The 22165-nt window shown below is 44.4% G+C and overlaps 2 protein-coding genes across 4 annotated transcripts in view; both read left to right on the top strand.

The window, feature by feature from the left end:
- The window catches only part of LOC143956257 (uncharacterized), a 167414-nt gene that overhangs the window by 35093 nt on the left and 110156 nt on the right, over positions 1-22165 (top strand). The window lies entirely within an intron of this gene.
- Positions 1-22165, top strand: part of LOC143956229 (uncharacterized) — a 146715-nt gene that overhangs the window by 365 nt on the left and 124185 nt on the right. Inside the window, exons 2-4 of the mRNA XM_077466405.1 lie at positions 240-350; positions 2011-2148; positions 2235-2358. Coding sequence (XP_077322531.1) covers positions 273-350; positions 2011-2148; positions 2235-2358 — 340 coding nt within the window. The 5' untranslated portion in view covers positions 240-272. The remainder of the gene's footprint in view (positions 1-239; positions 351-2010; positions 2149-2234; positions 2359-22165) is intronic.

Here is a 22165-nt window from a genome sequence, read left to right on the forward strand (position 1 = left end):
GGCAACCTTAGTCACATGACCGCGTACAACCTCCCTTTTCCAGCCCTCTCCCCCATTGCAGGAATGGAGAGATGCTTCAGTTCTCAGCAGCTGGAGTTTCTTGGAGCCGCTGTCAATCAACAGAGCTGGGCTGGGGGAGGGGGAGGGGGGTGTCGGCAAAGCTGACTACAGGACTACGACGTGCTGTAAAAGGATCATTCTGAGAAAAAAAAAGGTTCCTTCCACTTTTCTTTACACAGAAGGTAGACAGAGATTCCACCGATCCACTGAGGATGGACGAGGACCGCGGTCACATTAATAGGAGGATATTAAACCTCACCCTGGAGATCATCTACCTGCTGACCGGAGAGGTGAGGAGGATTCTGGGAGATCACATGACATCACCCTTATCGCTATTAATAAAATGCAGACCTGACCAGAGAGGTGAGGAGGATTCTGGGAGGTCACATGACATCACACTTATCTCTATTAATAAAACACAGACCTGACCGGAGAGGTGAGGAGGATTCTGGGAGGTCACATGACATCACTCTTATCTCTATTAATAAAACACAGACATGACCGGAGAGGTGAGGAGGATTCTGGGAGGTCACATGACATCACTCTTATCTCTATTAATAAAACACAGACCTGACCGGAGAGGTGAGGAGGATTCTGGGAGGTCACATGACATCACTCTTATCTCTATTAATAAAACACAGACCTGACCGGGGAGGTGAGGAGGATTCTGGGAGGTCACATGACATCACACTTATCTCTATTAATAAAACACAGACCTGACCGGAGAGGTGAGGAGGATTCTGGGAGGTCACATGACATCACTCTTATCTCTATTAATAAAACACAGACATGACCGGAGAGGTGAGGAGGATTCTGGGAGGTCACATGACATCACTCTTATCTCTATTAATAAAACACAGACCTGACCGGAGAGGTGAGGAGGATTCTGGGAGGTCACATGACATCACTCTTATCTCTATTAATAAAACACAGACCTGACCGGGGAGGTGAGGAGGATTCTGGGAGGTCACATGACATCACTCTTATCTCTACTAATAAAACACAGACCTGACCGGAGTGGTGAAGAGGATTCTGGGAGGTCACATGACATCACTCTTATCTCTATTAATAAAACACAGACCTGACTGGAGAGGTGAGGAGGATTCTGAGAGGTCACATGACATCACTCTTATCTCTATTAATAAAACACAGACCTGACGGGAGAGGTGAGGAGGATTCTGGGAGGTCACATGACATCACTCTTATCTCTATTAATAAAACACAGACCTGACTGGAGAGGTGAGGAGGATTCTGAGAGGTCACATGACATCACTCTTATCTCTATTAATAAAACACAGACCTGACCGGAGAGGTGAGGAGGATTCTGGGAGGTCACATGACATCACTCTTATCTCTATGAATAAAACACATACCTGACCGGAGAGGTGAGGAGGATTCTGGGAGGTCACATGACATCGCTCTTATCTTAACACAATTACAGTACAGTTCAATACAAAAGGTACAGGAGGGCCCGGCTCATAGAGCTTACATTCTAAAGGGAGGGGGTGGTGGTACAAAAGGTAATAGCGGCAGAGAATGATTTGATGGGGGTGGCTCGGGGACAGTTGTTAGGTGGGTGTGGGATAGGCTTCCCTAAATAAATTAGTTTTCAGGGATCTCCTAAAGGTGGACAGGGTGGGGGCTGATCGGACAGACTGGGGCAGGGAGTTCCAGAGGATGGGAGAGGCTTTGGAGAAGTCTTGAAGACGCGCATTGGAGGAGGTTAACAATGGAGCTAGAGAGCAGGAGTTCTGGGAGGAGCGGAGGGGACAATTTGGGGCGATATCTGAAGATGAGGTTGGTGATGTAGATGGGGGCGAGGTTGTAGATGACTTTGTATGTTATGGTTAGCAATTAATTAATATTAATAAAACACAGACCTGACCAGAGAGGAGGGCTAGGGGGCACTATAGTTGGTAATTTAAACAGAATTTTTGTTCTCTTCTGCAGGATTTCATGGTAGTTAGCAAATCATCTCGGAGTGAACTGAGCAAGGGCCAGATCCCCTTCATGCACCTTCCTCCTGGACACAACGACACGAAGATCCTAGAAGTCACCAAGAAGATGATGGAGTTGCTGACAGGAGAGGTGAGCGGTGCCGGGAATTCTGGGACATTATCCAGTAACAGACAATGGATGTGTCTGGATGGTGACTGTATCATTGTGTGTGTCAGGTTCCTATAAGGTGTCAGGATGTCACTGTCTATTTCTCCATGGAGGAGTGGGAGTATTTAGAAGGACACAAAGATCTCTACAAGGACGTCATGATGGAGAATCAGCCGCCCCTCACATCACCGGGTATGGTATCATTTATTTTTATTATCTATATAAGAGAAGGAAGCAAGGTAGTTGCCATAATGCATAAGGGTCTCTAGGTTTAGAATTGATGGTTGTAGGATTTTTCTTTCTCCAGGTTTTCCACCACCAATGTTTGAGATCCATCCCATGCGTACATTACTAAACAGCTAACTGAGTGGCTACATGTAATTTACATGTAATTTATTGCAGAAGAGACATTACATTTCTATTCTGCAGGAAAGATCCTGCCTGTCTGTACGTTTTTTTTTTTTTTTTAGTTCCACTATAAGGGTTTATTTACACTTGCTTCAACTAACACACATTAAAGTGCCTACAGCTTTAACATGCGTTTTATTTGTGTTTGATGCTTCTGTGATGCTTTTTTCAAGCTTTAATGAAGCTTGACAAATGCCCTGTGTGTGTGTGTTGACTTCCTATTTGTTTTAAAGGGGCTCCATAGAATGCTGGCTCAGTAATACCCCCACTCAGCAGATCCCCCAGCTCATTAGTACCCTTGTTCAACAGATCCCCACTCTGTAGTACTTCCTGCTCTGTTGATCCCCCACTCAGTAGTACCTCCTGCTACTGAGGTACTACTGATTCCCCACTTGGTATTACTGTATCTCCTGCTCTGCTGAGCCCCCACTCAGTAGTAACCCCCTGCTCAGCAGTAACCCCGAGCTCAGGTGAACCCCCTACTCTGTAGTAACCCCCAGCTTTGCTGATCTCCCTATCAGTAGTAGCCCCCAGCTCTACCGATTGCCCAAACAGTAGTAACCCCCAGCTTTGCTGATCCCCCCCACTCAGTAGTAACCCCCTGCTCTACTGATCGCCCAAACAGTAGTAACCCCCAGCTCTGCTGATCCTCTGGTTTGCTAATCCTCCTCTCTCTCTTGTCCCCGCTCACCTCCCATTATATTGCTCCCACACTGCTCACCAGATGTGACATAGTTTCATAGTTTGTAAGGTTGAATAAAGACACCAGTCCATCCAGTTCAACCTGAGTGAGTGTCTACAATTGCCCCTATCTCTGTACATTGTACACTCACATCGGTCCCTACCCTCAAGGAGCCCACATCTGCTAGTTTCTCCTGTTCCAGTCCCCCAGCTCTGCTGATCCTCTGTCTCTTAGTCCTCTCTCTCTCTGGTCCCCACTCACCTTCCGCTATAGCATTCCCATGTTGCAGTCCACATGTGCCGTCTGCTAGTGGTTCCACTCTGGACCCCGCTCACCTTTCTGCTGCTCCACACTGCACTCCAGATGTGATGTCTGCACCAGACACTCCCAGAATATATACACATGAAGCAGAAGTGACTGCTAACATCTTTCCAGTTTGATTGATGGTTTCCCAGTGCATCCTGGGATATCTCATTCCTACAAAATGAAGCAAAGCTAAAGCTGAGTAAAAGCCTCTCAAATGCTGCAGGTGCTGTTACCGAGCGTTGTCATAGACTTCTATTGCCGCGTACACACGAGCGGACTTTTCAACATCCAAAGTCCGACGGACTGATTCCGTCAGACTATTCGATCGTGTGTGGGCTGCAACGGACTTTTGATTCGCAAAAGTCTGACGGACTTTAGAAATGGAACATGCTTCAAATTTTTCCGACGGAACTCCGCCGGACCCGGTCCCTTCGAAAAATTTGCTCCTGTGTATGCTATTCCGACGGACTAAAACCGACGCTAGGGCAGCTATTGGCTACTGGCTATGAACTTCCTTATTCGAGTCCAGTCGTACGTCATCACGTTCGAATCCGTCTGAGTTTGGTGTGATTGTGTGTGGCCAAGTCCGCTCAGTCGAAAAGTCCGTCAGAACTCTGTCGGAACTCCAGCAGAACTCCGGCAGGACTCCTTCGGAAGTCTGTCGGACATAAGTCCTCTCGTGTGTACGGGGCTTATGGAGGCTTTGAAGACACTTTGAAGCATCAATAAAGTGACATGGGGTATTATTTTTGAAGCAAACCAAACAACGTGTGAACAGGACTGTAAGGGAACCATTTTATTTAGTGACGGGGCTTTGACTGGCATTCAGAGTGCTTTAAAAAAGTGTGTCCAATGCCACATTTTGAAGCAAGTGTAAACGCAGCTTAAGTTTCATTTATGACCACAAGTCAGAGAGTTTTTACCAATGTGGGGTAATCCTTAAAATACTTGTCACTGAAACATATTTATATTTAACAGATATATCTGGAGGAGCTGAGACGCTACAGACGCATGGAGCTGTTAAGGAAGAAAAAGACTCTTTAGAAGACAGAGGTGTTAATACCGAGGTATGCTGTATGAAGGACAACATAAAGGTGGAAGAGCTCCACAGAGGAGACTGTCAGAACAATGCATTGCGACTGTCTCCACATAGTGGGATGGAGAGACTTGCATCGCTGACTCACGTTAAAGAGGAGTTGGGCGATGCCACTCTTGAGATAGACCACTTATCTTTTAATTTGAAAGAAGAACCATCTTCAGAAGGTAAAGATCCTCTGGAACTAACATGGACTGACTCGCAGGCTCAACACAGGAGAATTCAGGAAGGTCCACCATGGCCACCAACACAAGGCCTGGAAACAAAGACCTACAACTGTGACCAGTGCCAAAGCATCTTCACCAGCAGCTCGGAGTTCCTCAGACACCAGCTGATGTACAAAGGGCCCCATTCTCTGCCCTGTTTGCAGTGCGGGAAGTTTTTCGGCAGGGAGGAGCAGCTGGTGAAGCACCAGCTGATCCACACGAGCCCGAAGCTCTACACCTGCCCCGAATGCGACAAGTCCTTCCGGCTTAAGTCGCTGCTCATAGAGCACCTACGGACTCACACCGGGGAGAAGCCTTTTGCGTGCAAGGACTGCGGGAAGTGTTTTGCCCAAAGGTCAACGCTCATGAAACACTTGCGCGCCCACACGGGGGAGAAGCCGTATTCCTGTGCGGAGTGTGGAAAATCATTTAATCAGAAGTCGATGCTGGTCAACCACCAGCGGACTCACACGGGGGAAAGACCTTATTCTTGCTCGGAGTGCGGGAGGCGTTTTTCCCATAGCACGAACCTCGTGACCCACCAGAGAATCCATTCGGGAGAGAAGCCTTATTCTTGTATAGAGTGCGGGAAATGTTTTACCAAGAAGTCAGCCTTGACCAGCCACCAGCGAACGCATACTGGGGAGCGGCCCTACGCTTGTTCGGAGTGCGGGAAAAACTTTACTCGCAGTTCTTACCTCCTTCTACACCAAAGAGTCCACTCAGCTGCCCAAAATCCATCTCACCTTCATAAACATGACAGGAACATGATAAAAACCCTGCATACAACGTAAGCACGCCGTTGTCTGAAGAATACAAACTAACCAGGGAACAGAAGCCCTCACTGAAATGTGAAAAGGCTTTGCAAATGTGGCTTTTCATCCAGAAAATTGGGAAGATTGCAAAAATTTCCAGGGAGTGGCAGTTTTTAGCTTTCGTGAACTATTAAAAACATAAGGAAAATAAATGCATTGTCTTATATCCCTGTATTATGCTCAGTGCCTCATACCTCTCTATTGCTGGTCTAGTGTGACGTCTCTTGTAATCCTTCACCCCTTTTTATTATAAAAAGATTTTATTACCTCTCTATTACGTACAGCTTCATTTGCCTCTCTTTTTAATTCAGTGCCTTACACCTCTGTAACAAATGCTGTGTCCCTTTCCTCTTCTTTACTACTCACAGTGCCTCTCCATTACTTGCAGTGCCTTGAATATCTTTACTACCATAGGCGTGCGTAGAGGGGTGTAACAGGTGTGCCTGGGCACACCCTAATCACTGTGCAGTGCCAATTGCCCCTACTGCCTGGGCTTCCCCCGTGTTGGCCCCTCTGCCCTGCAGTGCTTCTGGCTTCGCTCCTCTCCTCTCCCCCCGGCTGCTGCAGGGATGCTTCAGGATGGAGAGCGATGGAAGGGGCTAGTAAATATTGTTATTTACCGGCCCCTTCCTTTTCTAAATAAACACGGTGAACACACTTGCTCATTGTGTGTTTACTATGCTTCAGTTGGTGAATGAACAGGAAGCCACTCAGCACAGAGCACTTCCCATTCATTCACTGCCCCATGCAGCTGAGGCTGTAGAGAAAGGCATATGTGTCTGAGCTTTGGGGTGCACACCCTAACGCAATGGGCTGTGCACACCTACGTTTACTACGCACAGTTCCTCACACCTCCTTTTCATATGCAATGTCTCTCAGATCTTTACTTCATACAGCACATCACAGCATACATTGTTTCACGTGTGATGAGTAGGGTTGTAGGTCCTCGGGCCTTGCCCTGAAAGTCTTAGGAGGGGGTGGACCTCTCTCATGGGGTCTCCCTTCAGGGGGAGCCCCACCTGGGGTGGTCTGTTTCGGCAGACCTCCCAGAGAGCGGGGTCCATCTGGCTTTGGTCAGATAGATCATGTGAAAGTACCCCAGTCCCTGTCTGGAGCCTAACGCCCCGGGGGATCAGGGCAAGGTCCTTCCATTTTGGAGGACCATATGTACACCCTATGTGCACTTTTTGTATTCACTTTTTGGTGTGCACATGGTGAAGTTTTTGAAATGTGTGTTCACACAACACGGGCTTACAAAAAAACAAATCACAGCATACAGTGCCACATGCTTCTCTAAGATAGGAAGTGCATCATACCTCTATATTGCTTATAGTGCCTTATGCCTATCTATTGTGCCCGTTCTCTTATGACTCTATCAGGCATAGTTCCTCATGCTCTTCTACTACACACAGGAGTACACTCAGAACCGAGAATGGCCGTAAGCAGCAGAGAAAGGCCGAAAGCCGCCGAGAACGGCCGAAAGCCGTCCAGAGGCTCACAACCGTCGGGGGATCGGTGTATAACACGCACCCACGATTTTCCCCTGATTTTAAGGCGATATTATTGTTATACACCGATAAATATGGTAAATTAACCCCACACCGAAAGCGCCGGTCCACCCTAAGGTTGGAGCTTCCGCTCATTGGAACCCCCCCCCCCCCTCCGGCGCCACAATTGGCACCTTTCAGGGGGGAGGGGGGTGCAGGTACCTGTACAGTACAGGTATCTGCACCCACTTCCGGCGTAGATTCTGCAGAAGATACGCCCCTTTCCGAAGGTCCCCCGCTGCCTGCTGGGAAACACACGGATCCCAGAGACAGTGGGGACCATCCTTATTGTGCAGCGCGACTCGCGCATGCGCAGTAGGGAACCGGGAAATGAAACTGCAAGGCTCCACTTCCTGATTCCCATACCCAAGATGGCGGTGGCAGCACCCGAGAGACGATCGAGAGATCGGCTTCGGGTGCCGACATCGCGGGCGCGCTGGGCGGGTAAGTGCCATTATTTTAAAAGGCAGCAGCTGCAGTATTTGTAGCTGCTGGCTTTAAAAAAAAAAAAAAAACGGCGGACTCCCGCTTTAACGGTAAAGCGCCACTCATTTTAGTGGCGCTTTAGCGCTGTTTAACCACTTAAGGACCGGAAAGGATTTGCCCCCTTAATGATCATGCGTCATTTTAACTAACAATTGCAGCTGTACCCAAACAAAATTGATGTCCTTTCCCCCCACAAATAGAGCTTTCTTTTGGTGCTATTTGATCGCCTCTGCGGGTTTTATTTTTTGCTCTATGAAAAAATAAAAAGAGCGACAATTTTGAGAAAAATATATTTTTTTTAAACTTTTTTTGCTATAATACATATAAAAAAACAAAACAAATTTCTTCATCAGTTTGGGCCGATATGTATTCTTCTACATATTTTTGACAACGATTTTCATTATCGATTATTATCAATTCAGTCCTACTCTATGTTAGGTGTGACCTCAACAAGTCACCTATTTGTCAGGTTATGTTACCGTTTCCCAATTGTTAGTTAGAGTTCTTATCTAAGCAAAGAGACACGGAGGTATTCAGTATTTCTGCTCAGAAGTCCGTTCTTAACTCTGACTCTGGCTCTTTATTACTTCTCTTTTATAGACAGAAAAGGGCAGCATCAGCAATGTAAAAAAACAACATTTTGCAAAGAAAAGGCAATTCTCCGGGTGTTATCAGCTGATAAGACAATCTTCTGGGCGTAGACTGCTTTTTAGGGCTGATGCGGCCTCTTCTTATGCGTACGTGACTAAAGATGACGAGTCCTTATTTTACTGAGAAGGATAAAGAAATACAAGTATTTAGTAAAGACATACTGTCAACCATTTTGTTTCCACATACCTTAATCCTTACATTTCCCCCTTTGACATCACCCCTCCCTCTTGCCCTGGGTCCACCTGAACAAGTTCTAGTCGGCCTATATCCAGAGTACTCTCCCTGACCGCGAGTTGTCAGAGGGGTATACACCCATCCCCCTGGACAGTACCAACATCTAAAATTCAGGAAGAGTGGCTTTTCTGACAGATGGGTGATGTCAAGGATCTAAATCTACCTATCTTCACAAAAGTTCCATCTTTTCCGCATCATTTACCTTGGCTTTCTTGCAAAAGCACATGAGCAGTTTAAAGCATGCATAAAAGAAAAATACGAATAAGAGCACCACTATAATCGTCATTGCTGCCTTCTTAACCCAAGAGAATAACCCTGAGAAACTAAAAGTTCCACCAAACGGATCCCAGTCGCGACCAATATTTCGGGCCTTCTCTTGTAAATTCTTTACTTCCGTACGGTGTTGTGCAATGATGTCATAATAATCAGGTACCTCAATGCTGGTGTTATGTATCCAAGTACAGCACTCATAGTCCTCAGTAGTTTCACAGAGTCCTGTCAGTGCTGCACTCATACTTTCAATTGCTAATTCATGTAATTCTAATTGTTGTCTGATGGCTCTGGTCTCCAGATTTAACTTAGTAATGTCATCAGAGTTTTTCTCCAAAACATCATTAATAATTCCTGTATAGTTATTTAGTCGTTTCATTAAGTCTATACCCCATCCTGTCCAGGACGGGAACCAAGCCCATGCCATGTCCTTCTTCAGGAATATTTCTCTTTTACTACGATACCTGAGGGGATATCTAGGGTGCATGCTAGCTTCTAATAGGTGATCACCTCGTTCATCACCTACTACTCCCATTACTGGTACTAAACTTGCGAGGTAGCACCATCCCTGAGCTCTTCTAGGTATCCAAGTATAACATTTATCCTCACAACAGATATATATATTATTTCCCAGTGCTACTGATCTACTACCGATATTATTTCTATAAAGGGAGGTGTATCCATAAAGAGATAGGTTACTCACTAACCACCTGGTGTTGTTGTCTGAAATATTACCGAGGAACTCAGCTAACGATTGGTGTGTGTGGGTTATACTAGGGTAGAAGACCGTGTTTTTCCCAGGAGTAGCTTTTGGTATGAAAATGGACAAGTTAAATTTGCTGTCTTGGCATTCTCCATTTCCTCCCGTTGTGTTCCCTAGGTTGAAACACCAATCAGGGGAAAAGGCGAGGCCATTTGACTTAAACATTACTGTCTCGCTGGTATTTGTTCTAATTATGTTAATGCTACTGTTAGCAAGATCAGTATAGTTTATAGGAACTGCCATCAGTGGTATACTTGCTGTACTGGGGTGTAATTTACTGCAAATCCAACATTTCTCATATCCTGACTTCCGAGCATAAGCATATTTAAACTTCAGTAATAACATTTTTTTAGAAAATCCTTCATCCTTGTGTATTTTATTCTGTGAGGTAACCAAACTATTAGCCAGGATTACTGAAACAAAAAAGAATAAAAAGATACATGTTGTCATTTGCCAACTGGCTCCTTTTTACAGTGAGAAGCGTGGATCCAGGTAGGTTTCCCTTCCAATTTCACTGAGGTTGCTGTAATCAATAGCACCTGGAAAGGACCTTCAAACCTTGGTTCCAGTGTCTTTCTGGTATGTTTCTTTACATACACATAGTCTCCTGGTTGTAGATCGTGAGTACCTGTGACAGAATTAGGGTCTGGAAGAGAAGAATACACACTCTTGTGGATTTTAGTCAGACGCTGTTGCAACTGTATTACATACGTAGTTAACCTATCACATTGCAATTGCATACTTTGAGGAAAATATAAACCTAATCTAGGTGCACTTCCAAACAGTATTTCATATGGGGATAACCCTGTTTTTCCCGTTGGAGTATACCTTATGGAGAACAAAGCTAAGGGTAGGCACTCAGGCCATGGTTTGTTCAACTCCTGCATGGCCTTTTGTATTTTCAGCTTGATTGTACCATTTACTCTTTCTACTGATCCTGAACTCTGTGGGTGGTAAGGAGTATGAAAACTTTGTTGAACCCCTAACATTGCCATCACATTTTGCATTATTTCTCCCGTGAAATGTGTCCCCCTATCTGATTCTATTGTTTCTGTGAGACCAAACCTAGGTATCAGCTCAGTAATCAGTTTCTTGGCGGTGGCTTTTGCCGTAGCTGATTTTACAGGATAACTTTCGGGCCAGCCTGAAAATAGGCAGATGCACACGAGAACAAATTCAAAGGGGCCGCTCTTAGGCATTTGTATGTAGTCAATCTGCAGTCTCTGAAAGGGATATTGGGCCCGGACCTGATGTTTACGTGGGGTTTTCACTCTCTGTCCTGGGTTATTAATCAGACAGATTTGGCATGCAGCACAGTAGTTCCTTGCAGTACTACTGAATCCAGGGGCTAGCCATCCTTGGCTTACAATCCTATACATAGAATTGGAGCTGACATGAGTGGGTAAGTGGACAGCCGCTGCCATTGCGGGGTATAGAGAAGCGGGTAGACATATTTTGTCTCCTTCTCTCCATACATTGTCAAGGCCTGGTGCAGCTCCCTCCTTAACCCAACGGTCCTTCTCAATAGCCCCTGCTTGTTCCTGTAGTTCGATTAGCTGCTGCCATGTGGTTTCGGGCATACTCACCTGTACCGTGGCTAAGGTCTCAGGGCTTACTTCCCCTAGAGCTGCCTTCTTTGCAGTTAAATCTGCAAATGCGTTTCCTTTTGCCTCAGTTGTTTTTGCGCTCGTGTGTGCCGCTATCTTCATGATGGCTACTCTTATAACCTTTTGAAGATTGTTCAGGACTCTTTTGATTCCTTCACCATGTTTAACAGGTGTGCCTGCTGCTGTAAGGTAACCTCTAGCTTTCCATATGTGGCCATAATCATGTGCAACACCGTAGGCGTATGCGGAATCAGTGTAAATGTTCCCTTCTTGTCCCTCCAAGTGTTCTAGGGCTTTCTCTAGAGCGGTTAGTTCCGCTTCTTGTGCCGACATGTGTGCTGGTAGTGACTTTGCCTCAATTACCTGTGTGTCCGTTACCACAGCATAACCTGTGTGATATTTACCTTCGTCATCGGCAAATCTACTACCATCTATGTACAGTGTGTGTTCTGCATTTGCAATGGGTATGTCTGTGACATGTGGGAACCCCGTGGTTTCTTGTTCCATAAGTTGAAAACAATCGTGTTCATCAGATGTTATGTCCTGAAACGAAAGTGTGTCAGAATCCTGAGTATCTTGTGCTGTGTCTACACCATTATCATCATTACTCCCCCCTGTCAAATCTGTCTGTAATGGTAAAAGCTGTGCTAAGTTAAAAGAAGTGCATCGCTGAAAGGTAACATTGGGGGGTAGGAGCAAGGTGCATTGTAGACGCAGCTGCCTTGCCATTGATATGTGTTTTGGCTGGACCTGTGACAAGATGGCGTGTATGTCATGTGTGGTATGTACCACTACAGGATTGTCTAAGACAATTTCTGAGGATTTGTCAATGATAATTGACACTGCTGCAACTGCTCGTACACAGGACGGTGATCCTCTAGAGACAGGATCGAGAGCCGCCGAGAAGTATGCTACCGGCCTTTGTTTGATGTGTTGTTGTGTCAACACCCCTGTTGCGTGTCCCGTGATTTCAGCAATGTACAAATGAAATGTTTTGGTATAATCAGGGATCCCGATCGCAGGTGCCGAAATTAGTAACCTTTTTAAGGTGCTAAAAGATTCATGACCTGCTTCTGTGAGTACATAGGGTACTATTTTCAAGCAATCATATAATGGCTGCATCAGAGAACTGGCATGTGGTATCCATTGTCTACAATATGACACCATTCCCAGAAACATACGAAGTTGCTTAAAGTTGCGTGGGACATTCATTTGTCTTATGGCCTGGACTCGGTCTTCAGTGAGGTGTCGAGTACCCTGGGATATACAGTGGCCCAAAAAGACAACCTTTTTCTGACATACCTGTAACTTAGTTCTATTCACCTTGCACCCTTTTTCAGCCAGGAATTGTAACAATGAGAGAGTGGTTTTTAAACAAGTATCGTTATCCGGACAACATAACAATAGGTCATCTACATATTGCAACAATACACAAGTGTCAGGTGATTGCCATTCCCCCTATTTTTACTTTTTAAGGTTTAGTCAGTGGGGCATCAGTCAGGAGTCCGTCGTAACCACTTATGGGTATGGTGTCACGGGACGTCATGTGTGGAGGGACTACTGAATCAGACAACAGACTGCGTGACGCTCCTGTGTCAACCAAACAAGGAATATGTTTACCTTCCACCTTCATCAACATGTGGAGCATTTTGTTCTCTGATTCAGCTAGGACTGGGGCAAGTCATGCGGTCGGATCGTCCCTATCATTGGTACGCCTCTGTCTGTAGTCCCTCGTGTCTCTGTCCGTGTTTCCTTCCTGTTCGTCTTTTATCCTTTTCCTACAGTCTCTTTTTATATGTCCCACCTTGTTGCAGTAATAACAGGTAAGAGGTTTACGGGAGGAATTCCCTCCTTCATTGACCCGGGCAACAGTGTTAACTCCCGGTGTCCTTCTGGGTTTAGTTTCTGCTAAATCAGCCTCTATGCCTTGTGCTTTCTGCAACAATGTTCCTCTGTCCCGTATGGCTCTCCATTCGGGAGTACATGCCTTCAGTTTGTCACCTATTTGGGGTACTAGTCCTTCCATAAACTGTCGATTGAAAGCCCTAATGGTGACGGGTAAGGCTAAATCTAGACCTTCGTCAGCCATCATGCTTTCCATGTTGAGGTAAAATTCTGTAACAGTCTGACCTGGGGCCTGTTTTATGGGCGCTGTCGAACCCCTTTCCTGCTGTTTCCCTTGGCAAAATTCTCGTAACTGAGCAATAAACAGGGGTCTAGAGTCTATATGACGGGGGTGTATTCCTGGTGGATCTGCCGCTGGATCCCCTTGTGGTCTATGTGGAGCAATTTCATTCATAAATTGATTAAACATCGTCAGTGTCATTTTATGTCTACACAAATCTTCCCCATCTTGCCAAGTTGCTTCATGTGTGTCTAGTAATTGTGTCACGAATCTACAGAATGCGGCAGGTTTTGCTACGGGATCAGGAGCATTCTGTATTAATGCCATAAGAGTGTCAGCCGACCAAGGTGTCCATGTCCTCAGAACGACTTGTCGGGTCACTGTAGGTGGCTGTCCTGCTTGACCCGCATTTGGATTATTTACTTGTATTACCCTAGTCCGACTATGGACTGGAGCTACGGGCTCTGGTCTTTGAGCGCCGCAATGCACACATTCCTGTGCCCAGTCTGGGTTCTGGGTACCGCATACTCGGCATACCCACCCTCTTCCTCTTAAGGAAGGATAAAGTTTTGGTCTTTCATTACCTGGTGTGGTGGTGTTATAAGGAGGTGGAGTATCTCCCGTATTTACCCTATCGCCTGGAGCAGAAGGAAGACTTTTGTGTCGGACCTTCATATCCCATCCACCCTTTTCCTGACAATACTCCCATCCCTCCTCTTCAGCCCTGTTGGAAACCTTAATTAAACATTGTATTTGTGATACCCATCTGTTCTGCAGGACCTCCCCCTGTCTGTCTCTCTTTATATTCTCCCAACCTTCTACACTTAGCCCATTTTCTCCATCCCTTCCAAATTTCTTGAGAACCCTATTCGTGCCCTGTGCCTTATCCTTCCCATACAACATTGTAATTATGTCTTTAACAGCATAACATTTCTGAGATTCCTCCTGGGGTTTACCATGTGTCTGGCCCATTTTGACAGTCCTGCCTAGGTGGCGTTTGGATCACTTACTAAGTGTCTCGTTGCCTTCTCCTCCTAGGGTGCCAAAATACTAAAAACCTCTCCTGGATGAGATTTCTGAAATCGAATTACCTTATATGCTAGCCAACTGACAAATATTATGACCAGACTGACAGCTACAACATATACAAGCATTCCCTTTTGGTGGCCAAACACATATGACTAGGTCTCCGGGACTTTGTGGAGACCTTTATTCCCTTCCCATTACCATGGAATCTCTCAGCATTCGTTTCTTATTCCTGCTTTATTGAGGCAGTCAGGACTTATACTTTCAACCCGTTTTTAGGCTCATGAATCAAAAAGCGTATATCAAACTTAAGTGTCGGACCCCCAAAGTACTCTTACGAGTTAAGGGCGCATTCCGTTACCCATTGGGATGATATATGTTTCAATTCACACCATACAAACAGGGCTTATCTCAGTCACAACAGACAGATGACAAGTAGACAGACAAGAAACAACGGTAACATAAGCCAAAATATTAAGTTCAAGACCCGCTTACTACAGAGGTTGGTGTTTACCTGAAGAACAATTCAGACAGATCAGGTGGGCACAAATCTAAGAAGCACAGAGTTTATAAGAAAATAAAGCTTTTCTTACCTGCGCAGGATTTGTCTGTGGTTCTTGATGTGCCCGGCCTTTTTGTTCCGTCCTTATGTTCGTTCGCCTCTTGTAGTTTCTTTCTGCAGGTCCCTGTTCGCGGCGCCAGAAATGTTAGGTGTGACCTCAACAAGTCACCTATTTGTCAGGTTATGTTACCGTTTCCCAATTGTTAGTTAGAGTTCTTATCTAAGCAAAGAGACACGGAGGTATTCAGTATTTCTGCTCAGAAGTCCGTTCTTAACTCTGACTCTGGCTCTTTATTACTTCTCTTTTATAGACAGAAAAGGGCAGCATCAGCAATGTAAAAAAACAACATTTTGCAAAGAAAAGGCAATTCTCCGGGTGTTATCAGCTGATAAGACAATCTTCTGGGCGTAGACTGCTTTTTAGGGCTGATGCGGCCTCTTCTTATGCGTACGTGACTAAAGATGACGAGTCCTTATTTTACTGAGAAGGATAAAGAAATACAAGTATTTAGTAAAGACATACTGTCAACCATTTTGTTTCCACATACCTTAATCCTTACACTATATTACACGTAAAACCTTTCCATTACACTCATTGCCTAATATCTGTTCTGTATTGCCTTCAGACCTCTACTATGCAGAAAGCCTTATACGAGGGGGTGCTGATAAGTGTAAGGCGTGCCCCTCTTCTTGAGTAGCCCGAGCTGGACTTTAGTGACCACTGGAAAGACCTTTCAATCGATTGGGTAAAATCAGACAATCACACGAGTTGAGGATTATCATGACTACAAGTTCTTTATTTCCTGTATACTACTTTTTATGTGCTTCAAATTGCATTGTCAGCCAATCAGATTTAGACAAGACATTCAAGACATTTGACCAATCATGAAACATTAACATCTAGTGCGTCATACAGTTAATGGACTTTTTTAGGGGAATTCTGATCAAAAGTCTCCAGACATACAGACATATATTTATATAAATGACCTTAAGAAATCATCTATAATTAAACCACATAGCGTCATTTCACCTTATGAATATTTCCTACTTCCTATAAATTCTAACAGCTAGCTCTAACCACAAATGCATCCTGTTTCTTGCAGACATCAGAAGTAACTTGCAAAGCATGGTGTTTCACTAAATATCTGTACAAGCAGCTAAATGTAATAAGCGAGTTTAAACTTAAAGGGTGACTCTCCCTACCCTTACAATCCCTCCTTTGATCATGAAGGACAAAGTCCTTTCTTGATCATTCTCAGAACCACCTATGGCTGGCTGTGTCTGGGTCTGAAGTGGAAAGTTTGATTTTGGTAATTCTACCCATTTAGACAAAATACAATCTTAATGGTGGCATAAATTGCAATTCCCAGGATAAGTATGATGATGAGGATCATTCCTACTTTCTTAAAGAAATTCATGATACTATCCCAGAACGAACCAAACCAACCTCTCACTCCAGAGAATGGATCCCAGGAGTCTCCCAGACGTCTCATTTGGTCCTGCAATTTCGCCGTTTCATCATTGTGTCCCTTTATATGTTGCTAACAATATGATTGCTGTTATATTACATGTCCCATCCCTCCTCTGAATGTGATACTCAGTTGTTGCTGAAATTTGTGAAATCATTTCTGTAAATGTTGCTCTACCCCTGACCCCTATACTGTTATTCCTACTCATTCCGCATGAAGATGTAAGCCAGCACCCAAAAACAGTTAATAAGAATACCTTCATGGTTAATGCAATTGACAAAATAAGAATAATTTTAACATTGCACCTTCTGGGCTTTGTGAATTGGGGCTTGGGGGACCCTAGAAGGAAGGCAGCTTGGCTGTGGGACAAAGGGGCTGTAGGGGAGAGGGGCAGGGAGCGATGGGATCAGAGTCTCTTCGAATACGAGGGAGAGGGTGGCAGGGAGTGGTTGGGTCAGTGTCTCTTCAGATCCGTTTGGTCCTGGCTTTGGGTCCATCTCTGGTTCTGGGACCATCTCTGGTTCTTGCTGCTGTGGCACTTTCTTTATCCTTGATGCGTGGATCCATTGCGGGCTTTGCTCGGTCAGAATTGCTGTCCTGGAGACCTTGAGGACTTCAAATGGACCTTGGAAGGCGGGACCTGGTTGCTTGCGGACTGCAAGTTGTTTGATCAACACTTTGTCTCTTGGTATGAAGGGATGCTTGAGCTCTGTGAAAATAGGAGAGAAAGTGCCAGCAACCTTATCATAGTTTTCAGTAAGGCTACCTACCAAATGTTTCACATGCTCTTCCTGTAAGGAAAATAAGTTAGACTCCTCACCTATTTTAGGGCTTTTGTGCTGGCCTACCCATTAGGTCTTCAAAGGGAGAGAGACCTGTCCTGGCATGAGGGGTGGTCCTTATCTGGAAGAGTACCCCTGGCAAGAAATGAAGCCAGTTCTTCATAGTACCCTGTGTGGCCTTCCTTAGCTTGTCCTTAATGTTCCTGTTCATCCTTTCCACTACTCCTGCACTCCGTGAATGGTAAGGAATGTGGAACTTCCATATCCCCAAAACCCCTGGTCAGAGTATATGGTAGCAGGTAAACCAAACCTACTGACTCCCTCCTTGTTTGACCACAATCCATCCGGATTGCGTGTCAAACCTGCATGAACCCAGCAATCCATGTCTTTGGGTTGTGCTTTTCTTTGTACAAGGTATCTTGTTGGCTGCTCTGTCAGCTAAATTGTTACCTTTAGTAGTTTCTGTTTTGTCAAAAGAATTGCCTTTCACTCTTATAATATTAACTTTGGATGGTAAATGGAGTGCTTGCAGGAGGTTTTCCACCCATTTTTAGTTGGCAATTTGTTTGTTGTCTGCAGTTTTAAAACCCCCGATTAGTCTAGATCATTGCATAATCATGGGCCACGTTGAAAGCGTATTTGCTGTCAGTGTAAATGTTCACTTCCTGTCCCTGAAATAACTGACATGTTCTAGTTAAGGCATGTAGCTCAGCTTGTTGTGCTTAACTGGTCAGGCAAAGTAACTACTGCATACCCTGTTTTGTACATGCTATCTGAGGGCCTGGAACAACTTTCGTCAACAAAAATGTCTTAAAATTCAGGGTTGAGAGTGTCAGTCTTGGTGAAGTTGTATTAGTCAATTCTTTAGAACAGTCATGGGTGGGAGTGATTGCACTGGATCTCTGAGCTGTCATGTGTTGAGTTTACATGTTTTGTAGAAGATGCACTACAGTGTGTGTGGTATACAGAGTTGTGTCAGTGCCGAGAGTAATTTTACATGCCTCCCTTACAGTCATTGCAAAGCAGCCACAGCTTGTAGACAGGCAGGCAGGCCCTGGACTTGAATTGGTAGTTTTTTATTTTATTTTTATTTTTTTTTGAAAGGTAGGCCACGGGGCGGTAGTGAGTACCGGGCATTTGCGCTAGAACCGCAGCGAATGCAGGGTCCCTGACTACAAAGGATTTTCTGTAATCTGGCAAGCCCAGTGCTGGGGCACTGGCCAAGGACTGAAACAAAGAGTTAAAAGCTTGTGTCATTTCCTCAGTATATGTGACCTGTTTTGGGGCAGTCAATTCAGTGGCAGGGCGTAGGACTGAGTCATAAAAAGAACAGTCTGGGATCCATCACCTACAGTAGATGATAAAGCTGAAGAAGGAAAAGAACGCTGCCTTATCCTTCAGGGGACCGAGACAGGTCAGGGTTGTGACTTGTTCAGGTGACACCTGTCGTGTCACGCCTGAGATAATACATCCTAGGTATTCCACCTTGTCCCTGCACCACTGGATCTTTTTCCAAGACGCCAAGTGGTCCTTGAGAAACAGGTGATTCATCAGGCTTTTCGAAGTCTGCTGCACACTGCATCCCGCTCACACTACACAACAGTAGGTCATCTACATATTGTAGTAGGACAGATCCCTGGGGTGATACCCATCCAAGGTGACTTTCAAAACCATTGAAAAGGCTGCCAGACTGTCCACACATCCCTGAGGGAGACAACGTGTCCAGGTCAGTTGTTGGCCAGGGGCCCCAGGTAAAAAGGGAAGATTTCCTGAAAATCCTCATGTACATCAATGCTAAAGAAAAAACATTGGATAAGTCTAGTACCGTGTAAGCGGTGGATGTGGCAGAAATTTTTAAGATCCCGGTAATGTCTGAAACTATTTGTTTAATCCCTGCAGGTCCTGCACCATCCTCCACTCCCCACTGGCCTTTCTGACAGGATTTATGGGGGTATTCCAGGGACCAATGATGGGTTTAAGGATTCCCCTTTGTAAATACAATTTGTGACTGTATACTCTGTAGTTTTTAGTGTTTAGTGTGTATTGTTTCTGAAAGATGCAAGAGGTGCCGGGCTTGAAAGTAGGGACATATGGAGTGCATTTGATATGTCCTACATCTGTCTTGGACTACGCCAAAATTGGGTGAGTCTCCGGGGGGGGGGGGGGGCTGGTATGGAGGGGGGGGGGGGGGCTGGTATGGACATGAAGTAAAATGTCAGGTCCCTTCGCTTAGGCATAGTTAAGTCACAGTTAACTGCTTTAGCTGTCATACCCCCTTGTAAGTCAAATTTATCATCCTCAATGAGGACATAAGGTCCCGTCCCATTAGACATAAAGGGAAATCAGTGAGGATGGCAAAACTTTGCTTGGTTAAGGGTCTATCCTGCAAGTCTGACACCTGAAGTGGTTCGACGGGGTGTTTGTCATTAGGTTGATTTGGAGAACGACCGGGAGTTCTACTTTCACTTTGTATGTGAGGAGGTTTCTGTTCTTACGGATGTCCCTGTTGGTGTTGTTGACCCCTTCCCTGATATCTGCCTCTGAAATCAGCTCTCCTTGGACACCTCACCGTGGTCTATAGCCCTTCCTTTGAGGACAATCAGATTTCCAGTGGGAAGGATCCCCACAGTTAAAACACCCTTGATTGTCATAGGGCAGAGGATATGACCCTCGTGGTTTGTCACTGAGAGCAGGAAACATGGCAGAAACACCAGGGGAGATTTCAGGTGTGGTTTGTGTGAATAATCCCCCTTTTGTATGAAAAACCCCGGAGGATGCTAGTTTTTTTTTAACGTCCTCCATAAAATATTTAGGACTCTGTGTAGCCCAATCAGAATTAACAAATTTTATATTTTGTGTGACTTTAGGGTCTCCATTATTCATGGCTGTACTGACAAACAATAGTGGGCTATCAATTTCACAGGATGTGTAAATTTTAAACAACTGTAACACAAAGGAATACAAATCTTCCCCTGTTACATCTTCTGACACTAATTCTGTTTCATTTACAGACTTTTGAAGAGGCATTTTAAGGTGACTCATTTTTAAAGAGAGGTCATCATCTTGTGACTCCTCTATTTCTTCTTCCTTGCTCTCTGACAAGAGAGCGAGAACGACTTCTAGAACTATGTATGTATGTATTTCTGTAACATCTGTCCCATTTATTCCCATAGAGCAGCCCTCGGTATAGTTCTCAGTGATAAAATGGGGGTCATTACGTAAGGGACAGGGGGCATACATCTAGGGGATGAGGAAACCGTTCTCTATATTCCTTCAATGTTTTAGACCATGCTTTATAACATTCAATCATGTAATCATTATTATGGGGAAATGGTGGATAATTGTACTGTTTGTGTTGCTCACAAAATTTAGTGACCTCCTCCCAATCCTCTTGGCAACAAGGGCCATCAGTAGTTAAACCTGAAACTTGAAGAATATGAGCTCTGGATACTATGTTTGCCCAAAAGGGTTCAGTACAATGTTTTCCATAATTTCCCAACATGAAATCAAATGGGGTAGGCTGTTCCAGCTTACCTCCTGGACCTCCCTTACCCAGCTGATTTCCTATGTTCAATTCTTATACTTTAACTTATAATATGACTTCTATTCATATACATTAGTTGCAGAACACACTCTTAATGATTTTGGACAGACTATAAATTGTTCACTTGTTCTGAATTCAATAATATTCCTGACACCTTTAACAGTTAAACCTTCTTGAAGCACAACATTATTATATATATTAAACCTTAATGTTTGTATCCGTGGTGCACCTTCACGGAACAAAAGACCCTTTTTCCCACCTTGTGATAATAACCATCATCAACATTAGCAACCAAATAGGTTTGAGATTATTTGTATACAAATAATAAGCCTGTTAAACACTCAGGGCAGCGTCCTGCCAACAAATACCCAGGAAAATGTCCTGACATTAATTCTAGAGGTTTCCAGTGACCAGTCCTTTGTAATTGAAACTTAAATTTTCAATTATTTGTCTATATTCTTATGTTTCATCCCAGCCATCCTAGCGAGGATTTTTTCTTTATCTTATTCCTGACCCCGGCCCGCCTAGCGAGGGTCTCAACACTTATAACTCTTTAACTGAGCGAGCTGCCTTCTTTCAAAGACAGAGACAAATTATATCATTGTCTTGAAAACCACAATCAAGTACATCAAGTGTTCTAGGTACAGCATTAAAACAGGCAAGTTTCTCAAAAAGACTTATAAAAAGTAATTTCAAAGAAAACCTACCCGTTCAAATGACTGCACCCCACTTCTGGTACCACTTGTAAGGCGTGCCCCTCTTCTTGAGTAGCCCGAGCTGGACTTTAGTGACCACTGGAAAGACCTTTCAATCGATTGGGTAAAATCAGACAATCACACGAGTTGAGGATTATCATGACTACAAGTTCTTTATTTCCTGTATACTACTTTTTATGTGCTTCAAATTGCATTGTCAGCCAATCAGATTTAGACAAGACATTCAAGACATTTGACCAATCATGAAACATTAACATCTAGTGCGTCATACAGTTAATGGACTTTTTTAGGGGAATTCTGATCAAAAGTCTCCAGACATACAGACATATATTTATATAAATGACCTTAAGAAATCATCTATAATTAAACCACATAGCGTCATTTCACCTTATGAATATTTCCTACTTCCTATAAATTCTAACAGCTAGCTCTAACCACAAATGCATCCTGTTTCTTGCAGACATCAGAAGTAACTTGCAAAGCATGGTGTTTCACTAAATATCTGTACAAGCAGCTAAATGTAATAAGCGAGTTTAAACTTAAAGGGTGACTCTCCCTACCCTTACAATAAGTATTGAGCCTTACCCAGAAAAAAAACTGATCTAGGAACAGGCCTTCCACTGGGTTTCTCACTTTCAACACCGAAATGAGCAGTTTTAAAATTGCCAACCCAACGTTTAACTGTTGCATATGAAGGACCACTG

This window comes from Lithobates pipiens, unplaced genomic scaffold (genome assembly GCF_037356315.1).
Source record: "Lithobates pipiens isolate NorthernLeopardFrog02 unplaced genomic scaffold, aLitPip1_a1.2 Scaffold_35, whole genome shotgun sequence".
In the NCBI taxonomy this organism is placed as follows: Eukaryota; Metazoa; Chordata; class Amphibia; order Anura; family Ranidae; genus Lithobates; species Lithobates pipiens.